Source organism: Cydia amplana, chromosome 1 (genome assembly GCF_948474715.1).
Source record: "Cydia amplana chromosome 1, ilCydAmpl1.1, whole genome shotgun sequence".
Lineage (NCBI taxonomy): Eukaryota > Metazoa > Arthropoda > Insecta > Lepidoptera > Tortricidae > Cydia > Cydia amplana.
In genome coordinates this window covers 8564726-8583982 of record NC_086069.1, presented here as the reverse complement: position 1 = coordinate 8583982, position 19257 = coordinate 8564726, and the positions used below count along the sequence as shown (strand labels likewise).

The window sequence follows — 19257 nt, the reverse complement described above, 5'->3', positions numbered from 1 at the left end:
TACATTTACTAGCATTCAAATCAGTGCACTATTCTGGATTGTCTAACTAAGCGAAGTATAAAACATCCTCTTTTTAATATTGTATAAGTCGTGTCCAGACGAGCTGGGCAAATCGACCGATTTGATCAGGAAAATAATTGGCGCTAATCTCATCTAGTGTTCACACGTACACAATTTAATCACCAATTTGCATTCCATATTCGATCGGAAAATTTCATCAGATTGGCGAAAAATTGTCTCGTCTGGACTCCACTTTAGACCAACACCGCATCAGGAAATGCTTATATAAATTAAAATAACCCTAATTTTCCTCACACCTTAATCGATAGATCCATGCACTCAGTGCTCTCATTTGCTTTTCACTCGGAAAAGTCATTAATTGGTACATTCATGCACAGTTCATTGATGCAGCACTGCACGTGTATGGGCGCCCGGACCTACCCCACGAGTGCGCAAGGATCGATGCGCGCCGCGCAGCCACGCATGCGCCACGTGGAGAATGGCGGACGGATAAGTGCTTACCAACTTGGGTAGAGAATGTTATGTTTTAAAATAATTCAACTTGTAAAATACCTATAGGATACAAATTTTACTTTAAAGTATAAACATATAAGCATGATAGTTACTATGACACTAAACAACCGTGCCTACGTTAATTCTTGGGATTAGTTGTCAAGCAAACCCCATGAGCCGTGGAAAAATGCCGGGTTAACGCGAGGAAGAAGAGAAGAGAGTTATGATGATACTAATCCTCCTCTTAGTAAGGTACAGGGTGGCCAAATAAGAGGTATACACTTTATTTTTGAAATTTTATTCTATAAAACACAAAAAATATTAAGTATTCCTTGTTAAATATAATATCAGCAATTACATATGAAAAATAATGTCAGACAAATGTCCACCTCTAGCAGCATGGCAGATGCGAACCCTTTTCATCGCGTTTTTCATCACTTTTTCACACATTTCTGGCGTTATTCAGCGACAGTGTTTCGAATATTTTGTTTTAATTGCTGAAGGTTCGTTGGCCTATTAGCATAGACACGTCCCTTTAGATAGCCCCACAGAAAAAAGTCAGGAGCTGTTAAATCAGGCGATCTTGGGGGCCAGTCAATGTCACCGTTTCTCGAAATTAATCGACCGGGAAACGTTATTTTTAATGTTTCTATTGTTTTTAATGATTAAAACACGTTCCGTCGTAAAACGCTCCATATTAAATTTGCCGTATCTACACAAACTAATTTTCATGCAATAACTGTCATATTTACCGCCAAAATAAAATGGCGGCAAAAAAAATTTGTATACCTCTAAGTTGGCCAACCTGTAGTTAGGTAGTTAGGGCTGAATGAACGCGACACGCGATCGACAGCCCGCCTGCTTCCGGTCGGGCGTCCCTACACTACATCAAGGTAGTTAGCAATGTATAAATCGTCTGCAATAGACGCAAAGGCCTGTGATGAATCGTCTTAGTTCCTTAAAGCTACAGAGCGGCTCGCGGCTACAAACATTAGCACGTGGATCTAGCAGAATGAAATAACTTTGGTATGAAATCTAAAGCCCAAAATACATTAAATGAAGGATACACAGAAAGAACATGTATAGTCACTTTAGTAAAATTTTGAACTATCGCGTTTTTAAAGTTGGAAACGATGTAATCACGTAAATACCTATGTTATTTCATTGAATTCAATTCAATAAAGTAAAAAATAAGCTATGTTAATAAATTGTACAGAGGTAACAGAAAATGTAAGTATACCTAATATTTCATTAAGAGATTTTTAGATTAAAATCATTTAGAATAAAATCGTTATAAACTGAAATAGAAGTCATACAGAACTAGTCGTACCCTGTGCATTTACTGGCAGCAAGCACTTAAATAATTATTTTTTGTTTACAATTTTTAAGATAACTCGAAATAATGGAAAACTCGTGAAGCACTTGTGTGCGCGAGTTCACTGCGGCCGGCTTCAGTCGTGCTTTGCGGCAACAGCGCGCGCCTGAAAGCCTCCGTTGAAAGTTCCCCACCTCCCGCCTATAATTGCATACAAAAAACATCGGTTTCAGCTCCACGAATAAATTTTTAAAGAAGACTTAAAACATGTAAGTAAAGTTTCAGAAAGGGAAAATGCATGAAAAGACTAGCGTTGACACTGATAAACGTATTTTACGAAAATCCACATGTTGAATATTTTAATAAAGAACTGTTGCTTCATTTTTTTTAATTGCCAAAAAACTGTTAAACTGTTTATATATGACACCGTAAGATTGTGAACCCGTTAGTTTATAATCTAACGTAGGTTAGGTTAGGTTAGATTATAATCTCCCTACCGTCAGTTTATAATGTAACTAGCGAGATTATAATATGACGAGTGTTTACAATTTTACGGTGACATATATATGGCTAGATTATATACCTCAATAATTAATTGGATTTGTTTTAGTAATAACAATTTTGGTCGTTGTAGAATTTATGGTTGATTTTAATTTCCATTGGCAACTTTCCAATTTAGATGGACTTGAATGAAAGCTGTTACACCCTTTGCCAAAAAACATTGTGTAAAACTAAATATTGTGTACCTGTTGCTATTGTAAGAGGTTTTCTATGCCTTTCTGTAAACAGATTAATGAATAAAATAAATGATATAAAAATATTTTATTAAATCAGCACCAAGTTTTTAGGATATTGTACGATATCTGTTTAGTGTGCCTAATAAAATAAAATAAAATTGCACTTCTTACCAATTGTTATCTTGTTTTTTTTATTATATTATTTAAATTAAGTAGAATTGTAAGTTAATAAAATAGGAGACTTGCTTAATATAATTTGACAGCTTAGAGAAGAGGTTTAGTAATAAGTATCTAGAGTAGGTAGGTCTTATTTCATAGAAAGTTGTTAACATAATTATTTTATATATTTTATTTAATCATAATGATAAATTTTGAAATTAACATTGCCAATTACTATTTTGATATTAACTTGTCTTGCAATCGAACAGACTATATGACGTGGCATTTTTACAAGCAGCATATTGATTGGCCATCAAGTTGTCCTTAAACTTAACCTATCATTTAGTTAACCACAACCTGCTGACTGGAAAATCTATTGAATACCTGGCGATCGATGAATAGCATTACGCAGATGTACCTATTGAAAAAGCCGAGGAATATCGATTTGTTACTAAATAAATTTACTGCTATTTATAAACTGAAATATGTAATAAAAATAAAGTAACATGATTCGTTAAGCTTACTCTTACTAAGTGTTTAATTCTTCAGACTTTTGACTATAATCATCTGTTCAGAAATGTCAATGACCTTGACCGTACACGTTGAAAGCTGTCTGCGTTAGAATTTATTGTACCTATTGACGTTTGTCGCCATTGTTTGACGACGTTTATATTAATTTTACAGTTTTTACTGACTGACAAGTCATGTTTGCCAGACTATAAGAAATTATATTATAATGATATATTTAGAAATTAATCGGCAATAATTACTGCTAATATGTTTTACATAAACGCTGTTTATTTATGAATCGGCCATTACGAATACTTACTAAAAAGCGAATTTTCTTAAGTCCTACATTTTTATATATAAAAAAAAATTAAATAGCTGTGTAAAAAAGGAGAGTAGAGCATCATCTGTTCAAACTAATTAGGTATAGTAAAACCTGAGTGATGAAACCTATGTTGCATACAAATTCCAGGGCTGCTCCAGAAGGCCCCCCTGGCATGCCGCCGACGGAGCCGCAGACGGGCCCCGACGGGGAGATCATCGGCGGCCCGCGGAACATGCAGCAGGTGGCCGCGCAGCGTAGGCTTCAGCAGACGCAGGCGCAAGTTGACGAGGTACACATAGAGACATAGCACAAGAGTGCGCTAGATTCGGCAAATTATAAACGCAATTGGTATCTACTTAATCCCTGCTGCCGATTATCCGTAAACAATTGTGTAAATCTGTTTATTCATCACAATTAAATTGCAACATCTTGTTGACCAAAGTTGTCGTAGAAAGTAATAGATAACAATATCTCAGTGCTTAAAGAAAGCGATAATAGTAATGCAATAAAATAAATACTTGTACTTTTAATCAGTTCAAATAATAAAATAAAAACCTTAACTTCTTATTTTATTTGGGCATTGTCAGCTATCTCAAAAGCAAAATTTTCAGTCCTGTACCTATATCTTGCAAATACAATAATAATATCTTGCGCCATTACGTACAAAATCTCTAACATTTTACATTTTACTTCATCTTCTAGGTGGTGGACATTATGAAAACCAACGTCGAAAAGGTCCTGGAAAGAGACTCGAAGTTATCAGAGCTAGATGACAGAGCTGGTAACTAGATAGTCTAGATACATATTTATGCAAAAAGCTCTCCCTTCAGAATTTATGCACTTACGAGCCATTGCAATTCAATTCATCAAATCAAATGTCAAATATTGGAAACATTAAAATACTTAATTACAAAGTTTTCAATATTTTGCTTAATAAAAAATATTATTAATCAATCTACATCTAATATTATCCCAGTAATACAAATATGTAATGTTTTTCTCTACAGATGCACTCCAGTACGGTGCGTCGCAGTTTGAACAACAGGCCAAGAGCTTAAAGAACAAATTCTGGCTTCAAAACCTAAAGGTATTTTTAAAATCTAAGCAGCATCAAGTACACGTCGAATGTTACCACTACCGTTGAGATGTCAAAAAGTAATTCAATTCAATTGTCGACGTTCTTACAGAGCACCTTTATTCTACAAATAAAATTTAACAGTGCCGCACTTATTACACTTAACGTGGGATTGCGGCACAAGCAGTTTTGAATGAATATGCTTGTGCTGCACACTGGTGGAATCCGGCCTATACATTTTTAATTATTTACATATTATTACATTTGATTACAGATGATGATAATAATGGGAGTGATTGGAATCGTCATAATAGGCCTGCTGTTTGGTAAGTCATGATATAGTAAAATAACATCCTCAATGTTGTCGAGTGAACGAAGCTTAGATTTATTGAGCAGTAAGAGTTGAAACATAATACTTCCAGTAAATTTTTAATGCGTTGCTATGTTTCATATGCCAGTTTCAACTCTATTGCCTAGACCCGCTATAACTATATGTTATGATTGGCTGTAATGTAAATATTACTTTATTGGGTGTTTTTCAAATTTCCTTCCGAGCTGTTATTATGTGAGAATGATCTATTGTATTAGAATTCTCATGGCATCTCGTCATACCCCTTTTTATATTTGTATATGAAGTTACAACACTTACAACATTATCCGACACTTAAATATTTATTTACACAGATTTAAAGTGTTTTGTTTCATGAGTGCCTTTTGTTCTATGAATATAATGGAGCTCAAAAAATGTTTTAGAGCAAACATTTTGGTAAATATAATATATCGATTAATTAAAGGCTATCATTAGGTAATACACAAAATGATAATTAACATGTTAAGGTTTGCCCTGCTGTCTACGTAATTTATTTTTGAACTACCTAGGTGGCCGAAACAAATTACACACTTCACAATGGTCGTAGCGTCTTACCCTTCTAGTGCTAAATTTAGTTGGAGTAAAACAACACTACCTATCCGTAAGATAGAGGGTAGCTGCTTCGAGGCAATGTTTTGCTTATGGCTGTTTGCAGGTGATAACATTAAACAAATGTTTGGTTAGTTCGATACCGTGGCACCCCGACTATGACTGGCGCCCCGGCGGGTATATCGGGCATAGCCAGCAATATCACTATGTCCGCTAACACTATTCATTGTGAGTAATGTTAGTCCTTCTGTCATTGACGTATAATATCTAAGGACGGGCTAGTGGGGCACTAAACATCGTACTAGTTTAGCGGTGCTACCCACGAATTCCAGCCAATCGTGCAGTCTAACGCGACTAGTTGCGACCAATAGCGCGCGTAATGCGAACTCGTCAACCAATCGTTCGCGTGATGCGAACTCATCAACCAATCGCGTTGTAGCGATTTCACACCGCTGTACTGGCCCCTGTCATGCCTCATTATTATTGCTCGTAAAGCCAGTCCCTAGATATCTATGTCAATGCCTTCTGTCTTTGTCACTTTGACTTCCTTCCTTTTTGAACTTGCAAAGCTTGCGCATGAATGATGCTTTAATTACATGTTGCTTGAAACTGGTAAACACAAGGTGAGTAATATAATTTAAACACACATTCAACATAATAACATAACAGTGTAACGTACCTAATTAATGCAACTTTTCTACAATTTCGGGTATTAATCGATCGTAGTAGCACTCATTCGAAGTTTATAACACATTTAAATTATAATCTTTTTAAATATATTTTTAATACCTACACCTTACGCTTTCCTATATTAACACCTTTTTAACATTGTATACCTACTATAACTATCTTAAACAGAGGACCCTGGTAAGATATGAACTCCGTTTACGTTATTTTTATGTGTAGGTAATAATAATATTTTTTTGCTTATTTAATGATGTTCATTCACAAAATAACTAGGTAGGTAGTTATTACTTACATAAAATATTCCCACAAGTTTTACTCAATACGCTTAAGCTGAAACAGGAGCTGAGATTTAAATATTTTAGGTAAATATACCCGTCTCGCTAACGGAAGCGGCTCCTAAAACTAGTGCGATAAGGACAATGCGAAAAATCCTGCGTAAAAATCTCAAAAATCGAGGTTTCGTACTCGACTGTTTCCTCCTCCAAAACATAACCAATCATAACCAAATATGAAATTATCTGTGTCAGACCGTTTTGCTTTTTTGGCTAATTGATATCAGTTTTGAATACCACGCCTCTCATTGCAGCATGGTTAATTAGGCCATTTTGGCCATTTTTGAAGGGCTCTAGCGCCTTAAAAAAAAAAAAAAAAGTAAACGGTCCGACACAGATATTGACAACATTAATCTGAGTTGAAAAAATCATTGCTCTAGCTTCAAAACCCACGGAGGAAACAGTCGAGTACGTTTGTATGGAGAAATGACCACTCCTGTTGGCTCTTAAGTATAGGTAGGTAGGTAAGTAGATGTCAGGAGAGCATATTTCGGGTGTACCTAATTTAAATTAATCGCATACTTGATGTTCTTATTTATGTTTCAGGAAAATACATGTAAGTTACTTATTCATCGCACCGTTGGGTTCTACTTAAACCGTGAAGCTGTCTTCAAACACATGCTACATATAACCTAATAGGTACTTTATATTCTACTATCTACTTGATAAATTAGGTAGCATATTTAGAGTCTAGAATACCTAACAATGGAACAAGATTTGCGGTAAATGAAAACTTATGAAATTCGTATTACTTAGATACTTACAAATTTTAATATCAAATATTTAAATTGCTAACATGACGTTACGTACCTAAAGCCAAACAACTTTAATGACTCTAAGGTACTATTTTCGTATAAGTACCCATTGTAATATTTCTTATTTTTTAATTTGTTAATAATATGGGGAAACAAAAAAAAGAATATTAAAGGTAATTCTTAAAATTCTGCTAATATTTAAATTTATTTGCGTGCCTTGTTCTAGGATACTACGTACAAGTCCTTAATAAGTGTAACATTTAAATTATGATTTGAGACCTCGCTGCGACGCTGCTTTAATTTTGACTCTACATCGGCCTATGAATGCTCTAAAATAATCAAAGAGATACTTACATATATTAGTGAGCGAGTTCTTCCAATCGTAGTGGAACCTTTATCCATATTAAATTAATATAACATTATTATTATAACTCATGTTTAAATAGAGGATTATGTAAATAAACATGCTATTGGTTGTTGGTTAAACAATTTAAATGCAATAACATACGAAATGTAAAATCGTAACACCAAAGTTAGCCGAAATAGAAATAAATGGAATTGAATTATTAAGTGATAGGTATATATAATTAAGGTAAATCTCGTTTAGTATTTAGTCTCATAGTACAATATCTATAAAATTGCATATCCGCTCTTTACTAATTGACAAATGTAGTCGGAATATATGTATAAGTAACTGTGGGAAAGAGATGTGGACCTGCCGCCAGATTATGGAGCCTGTTGAAGTCAATTATTTGCAATGTATATGTTACACATTATTAGGGCTGTATAATGATTTGCCAGTATTAAATGTCAATTAGAAATTTACTTTAAAAATTCAAAAAATTCTGTACTTGAGGTACATTCTTTAGCGATATCTAACTTAAAATTATTTCGATTAAAATGGACTGTATTTACAATTTTTGTGTAAATCGTAGGGTTAATATTAAAGTTTGCTTTCATTTATTCTTGTGCCTTCAATTTTATACGAATTAGATAATTTCACCCTCCTATGAGTTAGACGATCTTAGAACTCGATTTTCAGTTAGTTTTGCAATTATTGCAGTATTTAGCTGTTATTTGCTTTGAAATATTGAATTATAAATTTAGATGAAAATTGTAAGTATACCTTAATAATATGGTGCCATTGACAATATTAGTTCTTTTATAATAACTGTGGAATGATGCGTGTATCTACTGTATCTATAAAATGGGACATTTAATAGTATTCTACAACTTTTAACTTTTCGGTGTTGTGCATATCACATAAATCACATAATACATATTATATATATATTAATTGAGTCTAATACCTTTAAATGCACTTATGTTAAACAGATTATTATTGTTACAATAGAGTTCATCAGCTTCGTTTAAATCTTTAAGAATACATATCTAGTGATATTTCTGGTACCTATAAAGCTAATGAAAATCACATTTCTTATAAGCAGAACGATTCGAGGTGCCCCAAAACAAAATATCGAACCTTGTATCGAATTTTGAATATCGAAATTTGTAAATAAACGAAATACATACTTACTTAAATATTTCTGTCTTCATCTTAATTTTAATAACTAAAATCATATCAATAAACAAATTCAAACTTTTATAGAGTTATACCTACATATTTATATTACAAATTTTTGATTCAACGAATAGAAATAAAATACTTACAATTTAAATTTATGATGTTGTGATTGTACATATTTAATCTTGGACTTATTTTTGGCCTGAAACACAGAATTTTCAAGGTTCTTATTTTTTTAATATCTGCAAAGCAAGGGCGTCGTTTGACGACATTTTCATAGGAGTTTATTATATGTACTTAATAGAATACAAGAAGTAAACAGTTTTAGGTTATATAATAATGTGATTAAAATGATTACATAATAAAAGAGTTGTTTTATTTGCTTCTAATTTCATCATGATTTATTACCTGATTTAATTGAATAACGTTTGACTAAAGAAGCAAATCTTGAATCTATCGAGATAACTAGCAGGTTAATGAAAAACGGACTCCAGTACAAAATCTGACACGACAGATAATCTAAGCGTCCAAATATTTTGATGTGTTGTTTTGTTTATGAAAATGCTTTAGGGTTGCCCTTGCACATAACTTAAAATAAAATGTTAGAAGTAGTCAATTAATTTCTTGTACAAAAGAAGTAAATATATGTATGATAAGCAGAACAAGACGAAAAAAAAAACCGGCTGCAGTTAGGACTCGCAACTTTACTAAAGCCTACCTTCACAACTCCATCAAACGACGTAAGCTTTAGGCTTGCAAAAGAATAAGACATATTTATCGATACACATAGTTGCACACGCTCGAAAAACATCGCTCCGTCGATAGTCTGGTAAAAATAAAATTGCTCAATATATATACTTATTTGGTCGAGTCATATGGTTCTGCTTAAATACTACTGAAAAAAACTGCTGCGTAACTAAAACTAGACAGATACCTATTGTTAGTATAGGTATGTACCTACTTTGTTTCGGTCATCATTACATACTTAAATGTACAGTCGCCATCAGATATATCGGAGCAGCCGAGGTGCTCAAAAATATCTGAACACGCACTCTAACGCCCTGACAATAGAGGCGTGTTCAGATATTTGTGAGCACCTCGGCTGCTTCGATATATCTGATGGCGACTGTACGGTCTAGTTAACTCAGCAGCCGAGGTGCTCAAAAATATCTGAACACGCACTCTAACGCCCTGACAATAGAGGCGTGTTCAGATATTTGTGAGCACCTCGGCCGCTTCGATATATCTGATGGCGACTGTACGGTCTAGTTAACTCATAAGCACTCTCGCTTTTTCTTTACAATACCTAAGCTACATACAATATACATAGCTGCAGTGTTATTTAATAGAAGTATCAAGCCACTAATTTGGCGATATGGCACATCACTAGTCGAAAAATATCATAATCTCTATTACTTCGCCTTTAGCGGTATTGCACATCACTACATAAAAACAAGAGCACTACTCCGATAACCGCATTTTGAAACTACTGTTGCCCCATCTCAGTCACTCGGTATTACACGGGTGGTAGTGAAAGAGAGGGAGAGTGGAGCTAGTTTTTCAGTGTATGTGCATGGCCAGGGCCGTTTCAGCGCTCTGCGTCATTTGGTGCCGTAGTGTCGCCAGCCAGTCTGCTCCCGCTTTCCCTAGTTAGTACCGGACAGTTGAAGCCCTTGGATACCGCGGAAAATACGCAAAATGTGAGTAATTATGCCTTTACACGCACTGTTAAACCTGATTAATATGTTTTTTCTAATCAAATTTCGAGTGGTCGTAATACTTTTTAATGCTATGTTGATTGTTGTCTACCAATGAAGTTTATAAGTGAATTCAAGAATTTCGTTTCAAATGTTTAATAGCTTATTAGAAAATTGATAAACAGTATTCAAGAGTCTTAAGAATTACTGGTTCTTAATGGGTTTAGCCTTAGAACATATTATTTCGTTGCAAACTTAAGTATGTCAAGTTAAACTGCAGTAGTTTTTGACGCATTGTGAAGTGAAGTTTTAGGTCTGCGGATTTGAACCTTATCGTTTTAAATACTGTCGTTATTTGTATAGTTGGATTAAACTAAAATAGTCAATAAATATATAGTGCGGAAAGAAAACTTTGTTCTACTATGGTGACGTCAACTGGCAATTTGCCAATTTTTGTATTGATTAGCGAATACTACGGTACTGTACGCTCCAATGACATATTTTCTTTCGGTTTCTATCACTCAATTATTTATATATATATTTATTTAAACTTTATTGCACTAAACACAAAAATTGTGTACAAATGGCGGACTTAATGCCTAATGGCTTTCTCTACCAGTCAACCATTGGGCCAAACAGAGACATGTATAAATTGCGCAAGAAGAAAAAAGGAATTTACTTATTAGAATTATGGTAAACAACTGAACAACTAATAATTCTGATAAACTACATATAGAATACACAAATAATTATGACTTCGAGATGAATAATCTTGGTTCATATAAGGTCAGACACTTGTATATGTATCGGGTAATGTTAGAAGGTTAATTAAACTCTAGTTTACCCTAGTATAACCAGTATTACCCGAGCCTTTTGGGTAAAGTCCGTACATTTTTACAACATTAATTTTTATTCGGCCTTTACACCGTCCGTACACGTCTAGATCTACCCAACACTGGCTGGGTAATGTTAGGTGTTGCATCATCACTTCTGAAATTACCCTCCCAGTGTTGGGTAGACCTAGATGTATACGGGTAAACTTTATCAAAAAGCTTGGTTAAAAAGGTATACTAGGTATACCTAGTACTAACCAAGCCTAAGTTTACTTGTATTCGGGCTTTACCCAAGAGGCTTGGGTAATACTAGGTAAACTTTAGTTTCCTTAACCTTCTAGTGTTGCCCGTAAATTTTAAGTAAACTGTAAACTGGGTAAACTGGGTCCACCTACCTAATAGTATTACGCAAAAAGCCTTTTGGGTAAAGCCCGAAAATTAAATCACAATTTGTATTCGGTGTTTACCCGTATACATCTAAGCCTACCCAACACTTGGAGGGTAATGTCAGAAGTGATGATGCAACACGTACCAGCCAGTCAATTTCACAATGATTGTGAGAATGACTCCGACTAATATCAGTCGAATATTTCAGTTGCGATAAGAATAGAAAGAGGTTAATATTGATTCGAGGAGGAACCACATTAGTTATGATTATAATGATTCAGGAATTGTTTATTATTAGCAAACACCAAAGTGTACAAAATTGGTTGGTTTGATTTTTAAGTGGCCGAATCGAACCTATGAATCACATTTATGTAATATTGTATACATATTTATTTAAGGGGAAAAGACAAGGAAAAGGATGCGGAAGCGGCTGCGCCGCCACCGGGTCCGCCGGGCCCTCCGAAGCCGCGCGAACCGCAGTACGGGCCCGATGGCGAGCTGCTAGGCGGGCCCCACACTATGCAGCAGCAGGCAGCACAGCGGCGGCTGCAGCAAACACAAGCGCAAGTCGATGAGGTATGTCAGCCACTTGCAAATTAAACAACGCGGTGCCGTGGTTGCACCAGGCTACCAGTCAGGCCCGCTGGCGAGCTGCTAGATGGGCCTTGCACCATACTGCAGCAGGCTGTGAAGCGGTGGCTCCAGAAGACACAGACTTTTAGGTATATCAAGCATATTCTAATAAATAATATAGCGTCATAAGTAAAGAACCTAACTCTACCTAAGTATGACGCTACACGGAGACGGGGTCGATTAACGTTAGTCCACTTATATATTACCATAAGTAGGTTATCCCTAAAGGTACCTGCGTATAAGTCTTGTTAACGGGTAGATATTTAACATACCTAATATGGCTTCAAAGGCGTACACTATTTATAGTTTTTTTTTTACTATAATATGAAGTTGTTTCTTGCATAGAAAATGTATGGCGTAGTACTTAATAGTAAAAAATAGACTATAGTTACAATATCAAATGATAAATATTGCCAGTTACTTACTACGATTTAAAACGTAAGGTTTGTTTAAGAAGTTCAATACAACTATTAAATCTAAGGGCATATTTTAACGACGATGTATTTTCACCTTAAAATAAAGACAACCAAAAATATATCCAACATTCAATACTAACTAGATATATTGCAAAATTATGACATTCCCACGATTTAATATTTAAGTAAGTTTTTTGCCTGAAGTTTATATTCCCAACAATCCCCTGTATCAGGGGATTCGGTTTCTTCATTAATAATACCTCAATCTTATTCAAATTAATCGAAACAAAATCTTGTGCAAATTATTGTTGAAGTACCTATGAATGTTTAGCGGTGTGATCAACTTTTTGTTTGATATCTTTTCAGGTGGTAGATATAATGAAAACAAATATGGACAAAGTCTTGGAGAGGGATCATTTGATATCGGATCTCAGCGAAAGAGCTGGTAAAGTATTAATTTACTTTAAAATATTAGGTTGAAGGCAGTAGGTACTATAAAATACAATTTTAAACGTATTTACAGAGGCTTTAGAGGATGGCGCTTCTGCATTCAAGAGCCAAGCGGCCAGTCTCAAGAACAAGTTCTGGCTAGAAAATCTCAAGGTATCATTAAAATAGTATCTAATTAATTACATTGGCACACTAAATTCATAACTACACATTTCTGGGGCGTAAATGACACTGTTGCCGGTGCAAATCTGCAATAAAATGCCTAAAGGGGCCCACTGATTAACAGTCCGCCGGACGGTATCGGCCTGTCTGTTAGAACAAAATTTTGACAGTTCCGAACAACTGACAGGCCGATACCGTCCGGTGGACTGTTAATCACTGGGCCCCTTTATACACAAATATTAATTTATAATTACCAGCGGGCTCAGCACGGTTCCATTTTTATCGACTATCACTATGCCCGTCACTTTCGCACTTACATACTTGTTAGAACGTGACAGGCATGGTGATAAACGATAAAAATGCGACCGTGCTACTAGGGCAGGTTTGTCATAGGCGTATTAATGGAATTTTAGTTAATTAAACGGGTGTGCAGACGTCTTAAAAGTTAGGTACCTATGCTAAAAACCTCCAAAGCTGGCTGGGTTAGTTGGCTAAATATACCACCAACCACCTGGTGCAATAATTAGATCAAAATGATTATTGGATGAAGGATAAATAATTGAAGAATTGAAAATAAAAATAACAATAATGTGATTGAAAAGAAAAAGAGTGTTACCTGTCATTTAAATAAATAAACTAGATATTGTAACGTATTTCAGATGATGATAATAATGGGAGTAATCGGACTCATAATAATAGGTATTCTGTATGGTGAGTCGCTACGAACAATTATTTCTTGTTTAAGTAATCCCACCTTTTTTTAAGCACAAGATTTTTCATATCTTGGGTGAAAGTGTAGAAAATAATCACTTAGTTTTATGAGGTTTCAAATGGTTTCCGCTATTATATCTATTATACCTACCATCTAATTTTATATTTACACTTTAGCCAAAAAATTCGAACACACTCCAAATTATACATTGAGCTTGATAATTACCATAATCGCTGCTTGAAGTTTTTATTATTATTTTTTAATGACACGTATTACTTAATCGCAATCTACACGTATTTGTTAGTATATGTTTGTAGTGTAGGTGATTGTATTGATTTAGCATCTTTGGTAACTGTGATGTATTTAACAAACTTGAAAAAACATACGGATTAATTGCTAACTATAGCATTGGTCATTGAGAAATTTTAATGATTATTAGTAATTCAAAAGCTTTCTTAGATTTTTTTTTACTTACATATGCTAAATCATTATCCTAAGAGATATAATATATTATGTAATACTGTGATAAGACTATTAAAATCTTAATTACATCATGCTGGTATCAGTAGAATCACCCAGTAGTGTTTAGAAATAATATAGTGTGGATTATGGAGACAGTACACTTATGCAGAAATGTAGCAAAACAGATATTTGTTTTCACCAAGGGAGAGTCGTGATAAACCTTCTTTACAAATGTTATTTGGGCAATCGTGGTACGTTACAAAATTAGTGAAATTATTAAATCAAGGATAAAGTCACAACGTTTTACAATGATATCTGTGATGAGAGTACTGACTCCAAAATAATTTGGTTAGTTCACTCAGACACATTGCCCAGATGCCATAGGTGGTGTTGGTGTGAGATTTATGTGTTTGTGAAATATTCCACAGATGTGTGTGTAGTATTTAATAATATTTTGTCTCAGTCCGGTACAGTGGAGGCGACGCCCCGGCGGCGGTGCAGACAGCACCAGCGGCAGCAGTACCGGGCCCGGCTGCGCCAGCCGAGGGCACCCCACCTCCTGCACCCGCGGCTGGCAAATGTAAGCATAAAGCTGGAAACAACTAAATTAGAAATTGATGTTAAACCTATTTTCCAATCTTCTACGTACGTACCCTCTATATAACTTCACACAATACTGTTTGTTTTGAAGACTGGTAAATATAATTTAAATAGGTATGGTTCATAATTTCAAATTTCTTTTTCTTTCTACGGTTATTATGTATGTTAACATTATTTACTGATTAATGAACCTCCAGGTCTGTTTCTTAAGTATGTTAAGTACACTACATTGTACTATAAATCCATTTGCATTATGTGACTGTTTGTGTTCTAAATAAATTAATAAAAAAAAAAAAAAAAAAATTATCGGACGCGGCTGACGGACGCGGCTCACAGCCGCGACTTATAGGTATCTAGATAATGAATATACACTGAACTGTGCAAACTATCGGAGGTAAGCCGTGGACGTAACCTTGAGCCTTCGGACATCCGACAGAAATCTGGCGCGTTGGATGTTCCTGACTGTGCACACTTTTATGTCGCGCGCGTCAGCCGCGTCCGTCAGCCGCGTCCGATAATTTGTTTCCAGCTTTACTCGAACTACATGAAATAAATAAGTACTTGAAGAAAAGATGCAAAAGACTCAGATATATTATACGTATGTCGTTCACAAATATTTACATATTAATACAATTGATAATTTGTAGAAATAAGACGAGGCCAAAATACGTAAAAATATAATAAAATATGCCAAAATATGTAAAATCATGTTGTTGACAAAAAAAATTAAAATATCAGAAATATAGGTAGGTACTAATAAGTTAATAGTTTTATGGGCACTATTATTTATTAAGCTGATCCTTCCCACTTGTTAATGTTGAAGGTAGGTACATATGTATTCACTGGCACTCTTGTTTATTAAAGTTAAAGGTTAAATATTGATCTCGGTTTTCTATTCAAATATAACCGAAAAAATATTTAGCACTGAAATCTATTATAATATATATATATATTTTAATATCATTACCTATGTACATAAAGAAAATGCCTAATTAGTATTAAAATGGATATAAAAACGTATGATACCTGTAGACTATTTAATATACTTTCAGAATCTAGACACGCGGTAGCGTGTCCAGCCAAGTTCAAAGAAAAAGGAACTTGCGACGCAGCAACCGTGTGTAATATTACACGAACCATTTCGAGCTACTTTTGACCCCTTCACAATTTGAAACCCACTTAACCAATATACATGAAATTTGGCATATGTATTCAAGTCCCTTAGCTTGTACAAAATACAAAATTTCATAAACATAGCTCAAACAGTTATTGATAAATTAACGTTTAAAAACCGGCATTTTTGTGACTGACTGACATATAGATCAAAAACCTAACCCACTTCCAGATGACCTAGAAACTTGAAATTTGGCATAAAGGTAGACTATTATGTGTATATAGAGGGAAAAATCTGAAAACTGGAAATTATTGATATTACGATGGAAAAATAATAATTAATACTTATAGACCAAAAACCTAACCCACTTCTAGATGACTTAGAAACTTGATATTTGGCATCAAGGTAGACTATTCGGTGCGTATAGAGAGAAAAATCTGAAAACTGGAAATTATTGATATTTCGATGGAAAAAATTATTAATACTTATAGACCAAAAACCTAACCCACTTCTAGATGACTTAGAAACTTGATATTTGGCATCAAGGTAGACTATTAAGTGCATATAGAGGGAAAAATCTGAAAACTGGAAATTATTGATATTTCGATGAAAAAAAAAAATAGATACTTATAGACCAAAAACCTAACCCACTTCTAGATGACATAGAAACTTGATATTTGGCATGAAGGTAAACTATTAGATGCGTATAGAGAGAAACATCTGAAAACTGGAAATTATTGATATTTCGATGGAAAAAAAATTAATACTTATAGACCAAAAATCTAACCCACTTCTAGATGACTTAGAAACTTGATATTTGGCATAAAGATAGACTATTAGGTGCATATAGAGGGAAAAATCTGAAAACTGGAAATTATTGATATTTCGATGGAAAAAAAAAATAATACTTATAGACCAAAAACCTAACCCACTTCTAGATGACTTAGAAACTTGATATTTGGCATCAAGGTAGACTATTAGGTGCATATAGAGGGAAAAATCTGAAAACTAGAAATTATTGATATTTCGATGAAAAAAATAATTATTGATACTTATAGACCATAAACCTAACCCACTTCTAGATGACTCAGAAACTTGATATTTGGCATGAAAGTAGACTATTAGGTGCGTATAGAGAGAAAAATCTGAAAACTGGAAATTATTGATATTTCGATGGAAAAAAATAATTAATACTTATAAGACCAAAAACCTAACCCACTTCTAGATCACTTACAAACTTGATATTTGGCATGAAGGTAGACTATTAGGCGTATACAAAAGAAAAAAATGTGAAAACTGAAACTTTTTGACAATTAACCGCGCGTTAGCGAGGGTCTCCTTTTCAGCTTAGGCAAACTGCTTTCATGATGAATACCTACTATAGTAATTTCTGTACAAAAAGTAATGATATCCCAACAAAAACATAAATGTGAAATGAGAGCCAAGTTCAATATTAAGAATAAGTATGTGTCGTTGTTGACTCGCCGACAAAATAATTGAGATCTATATGGATGCCAAGTTCTGTGCTGTGTAGAAAATCCTGAAATTATAAAGGATTTGTCTTGGCTAGTTTTTAAAAACAAACCAAATTTTTGAAAAAGTAAAGCATAGATAAATATATATTACCTATATGCCTATACGTAAAAACTAGCCAAGACAAATCCTTTATAATTTCAGGATTTTCTACACAGCACAGAACTTGGCATCCATATAGATCTCAATTCTTTTGTCGGCGAGTCAACAACGACACATACTTATTCTTAATATTGAACTTGGCTCTCATTTCACATTTATGTTTTTGTTAGGATATTACCTACTAGAAAGCTTCATGACATGAGACATTATCTACTTAATAAGGATTATTTATTCATCGATTATGTTTCTTTTTTACAGAATCCAAATGGAGATCCGTGCTCAAGAACATGTAGCCAAAACGTGCTGTTAATTAAAATGAACAGGATACTGCGCCTAATTATTTAATTAAAATAATAAGCAGTACTAACGACCCCAAATAACATAATTTGATTTCAGTCAAGTCTTAACTCGTGGACATACTTTAATCTTGTATTTTCTTAAAGAACATTTCACGTATCGACCTATTAAAAATATTCGAATTGACTTTCCAATAAGAAATGACTTAAATTAGGTAAATCAAATTACACAACGGAAATAAGGCTTAGTATTTGACTTATATTAAATAATTTTCAAAATTATGAAACGGAGACCGTCCAGTTTCGTCAACAATGTGATAAAAACGACAATAATTAATTGCGCACTGTTCATTTAATACAGCTTCCACAATCGGTACGCAAACTGGATAAGAACTACTGCTACATGAGTAAAATGTAACGACAGCTTCATATGACCGTGCACTGTGAGAACCAGGGGGTGATAGACGAACGATGTATAAAATCGCGAATATAAGATTCGCGAACTTATTCGTTTCGAAGTTGATGACAGACATACGAGCTATAAAACCAAAACGAACGAAATAAACTCAAACGTCAAATGTCACAAGCGATCCGCGCCCACGACTGCGCTACAAATGAAATGATGGCTCGCGACTCGTACGCGGCAATGACAAGCGTACGAGCCAAAGATGGCTAAAAACAAGATACAAACAATTTGGATTGTCGACAAACTTGCCCTATGGTTTTAAATTACGCGTACTTAGAATGAGATAGGCATAGGTGGGAAAGGTCCTCAAGATGTGTAAGTCTGCGAACTTACTCGCCCGTCTATCACACCCTTAAACAGTACACATCTGCGAGCGCGCGGTGTCTACTCATCGACTGTATCTGTATGCATTTTCCGTTCGTAATATTTTTGGGCAATTATTTGACTAAAAATGACGGATCGTCTTTAATTTGGCCCAAAATTTATGCGATAAGGAAGGTGTTTTACAGATGAACTCTACAATTGGAGATTTTACATTTATTTCT

General features: G+C 34.5%; 3 protein-coding genes across 6 annotated transcripts in view; all 3 read left to right on the top strand.

The window, feature by feature from the left end:
• Window positions 1–4884, top strand: part of LOC134647389 (uncharacterized) — a 251895-nt gene extending 247011 nt beyond the window's left edge. The window contains exon 5 of the mRNA XM_063501739.1: window positions 4875–4884. The gene's annotated coding sequence lies outside the window, so the exon portion shown is untranslated. The remainder of the gene's footprint in view (window positions 1–4874) is intronic.
• LOC134647526 (neuronal synaptobrevin-like) lies at window positions 1897–7198 on the top strand. 4 transcript variants are annotated; one of them, XM_063501885.1, is made up of 7 exons: window positions 1897–2097; window positions 3704–3845; window positions 4259–4337; window positions 4564–4643; window positions 4906–4957; window positions 5686–5778; window positions 7116–7198. In XM_063501885.1, coding segments are annotated over exons 1-7 (450 nt in total). In that variant the 5' UTR covers window positions 1897–2095; the 3' UTR covers window positions 7118–7198. The 4 variants fall into 4 exon arrangements, 3 of the variants coding, with proteins under 3 accessions (XP_063357955.1, XP_063357949.1, XP_063357963.1); XR_010096831.1 differs by having other exon boundaries at window positions 1909–2097; window positions 5657–5778; window positions 7116–7171; XM_063501879.1 differs by lacking the exon at window positions 7116–7198 and having other exon boundaries at window positions 5686–5786.
• A 3207-nt stretch (window positions 7199–10405) lies between these two features.
• On the top strand, window positions 10406–18282 carry LOC134652928 (vesicle-associated membrane protein 2-like). The gene is made up of 7 exons (XM_063508167.1): window positions 10406–10549; window positions 12165–12342; window positions 13182–13260; window positions 13339–13418; window positions 14087–14138; window positions 15065–15181; window positions 18209–18282. Coding segments are annotated over exons 1-7 (510 nt in total). The 5' UTR covers window positions 10406–10547; the 3' UTR covers window positions 18211–18282.
• The last annotated feature ends 975 nt before the right edge of the window (window positions 18283–19257 follow it).

Coding starts and splice junctions, on each gene's coding strand:
- LOC134647526 (XM_063501879.1), top strand. Junction 3,846..4,258: donor CGCAGGCGCAAGTTGACGAG/GTACACATAGAG, acceptor TTCATCTTCTAG/GTGGTGGACATTATGAAAAC. Junction 4,644..4,905: donor TCTGGCTTCAAAACCTAAAG/GTATTTTTAAAA, acceptor ATTTGATTACAG/ATGATGATAATAATGGGAGT.
- LOC134652928 (XM_063508167.1), top strand. Junction 13,419..14,086: donor TCTGGCTAGAAAATCTCAAG/GTATCATTAAAA, acceptor AACGTATTTCAG/ATGATGATAATAATGGGAGT. Junction 14,139..15,064: donor AATAATAGGTATTCTGTATG/GTGAGTCGCTAC, acceptor ATTTTGTCTCAG/TCCGGTACAGTGGAGGCGAC.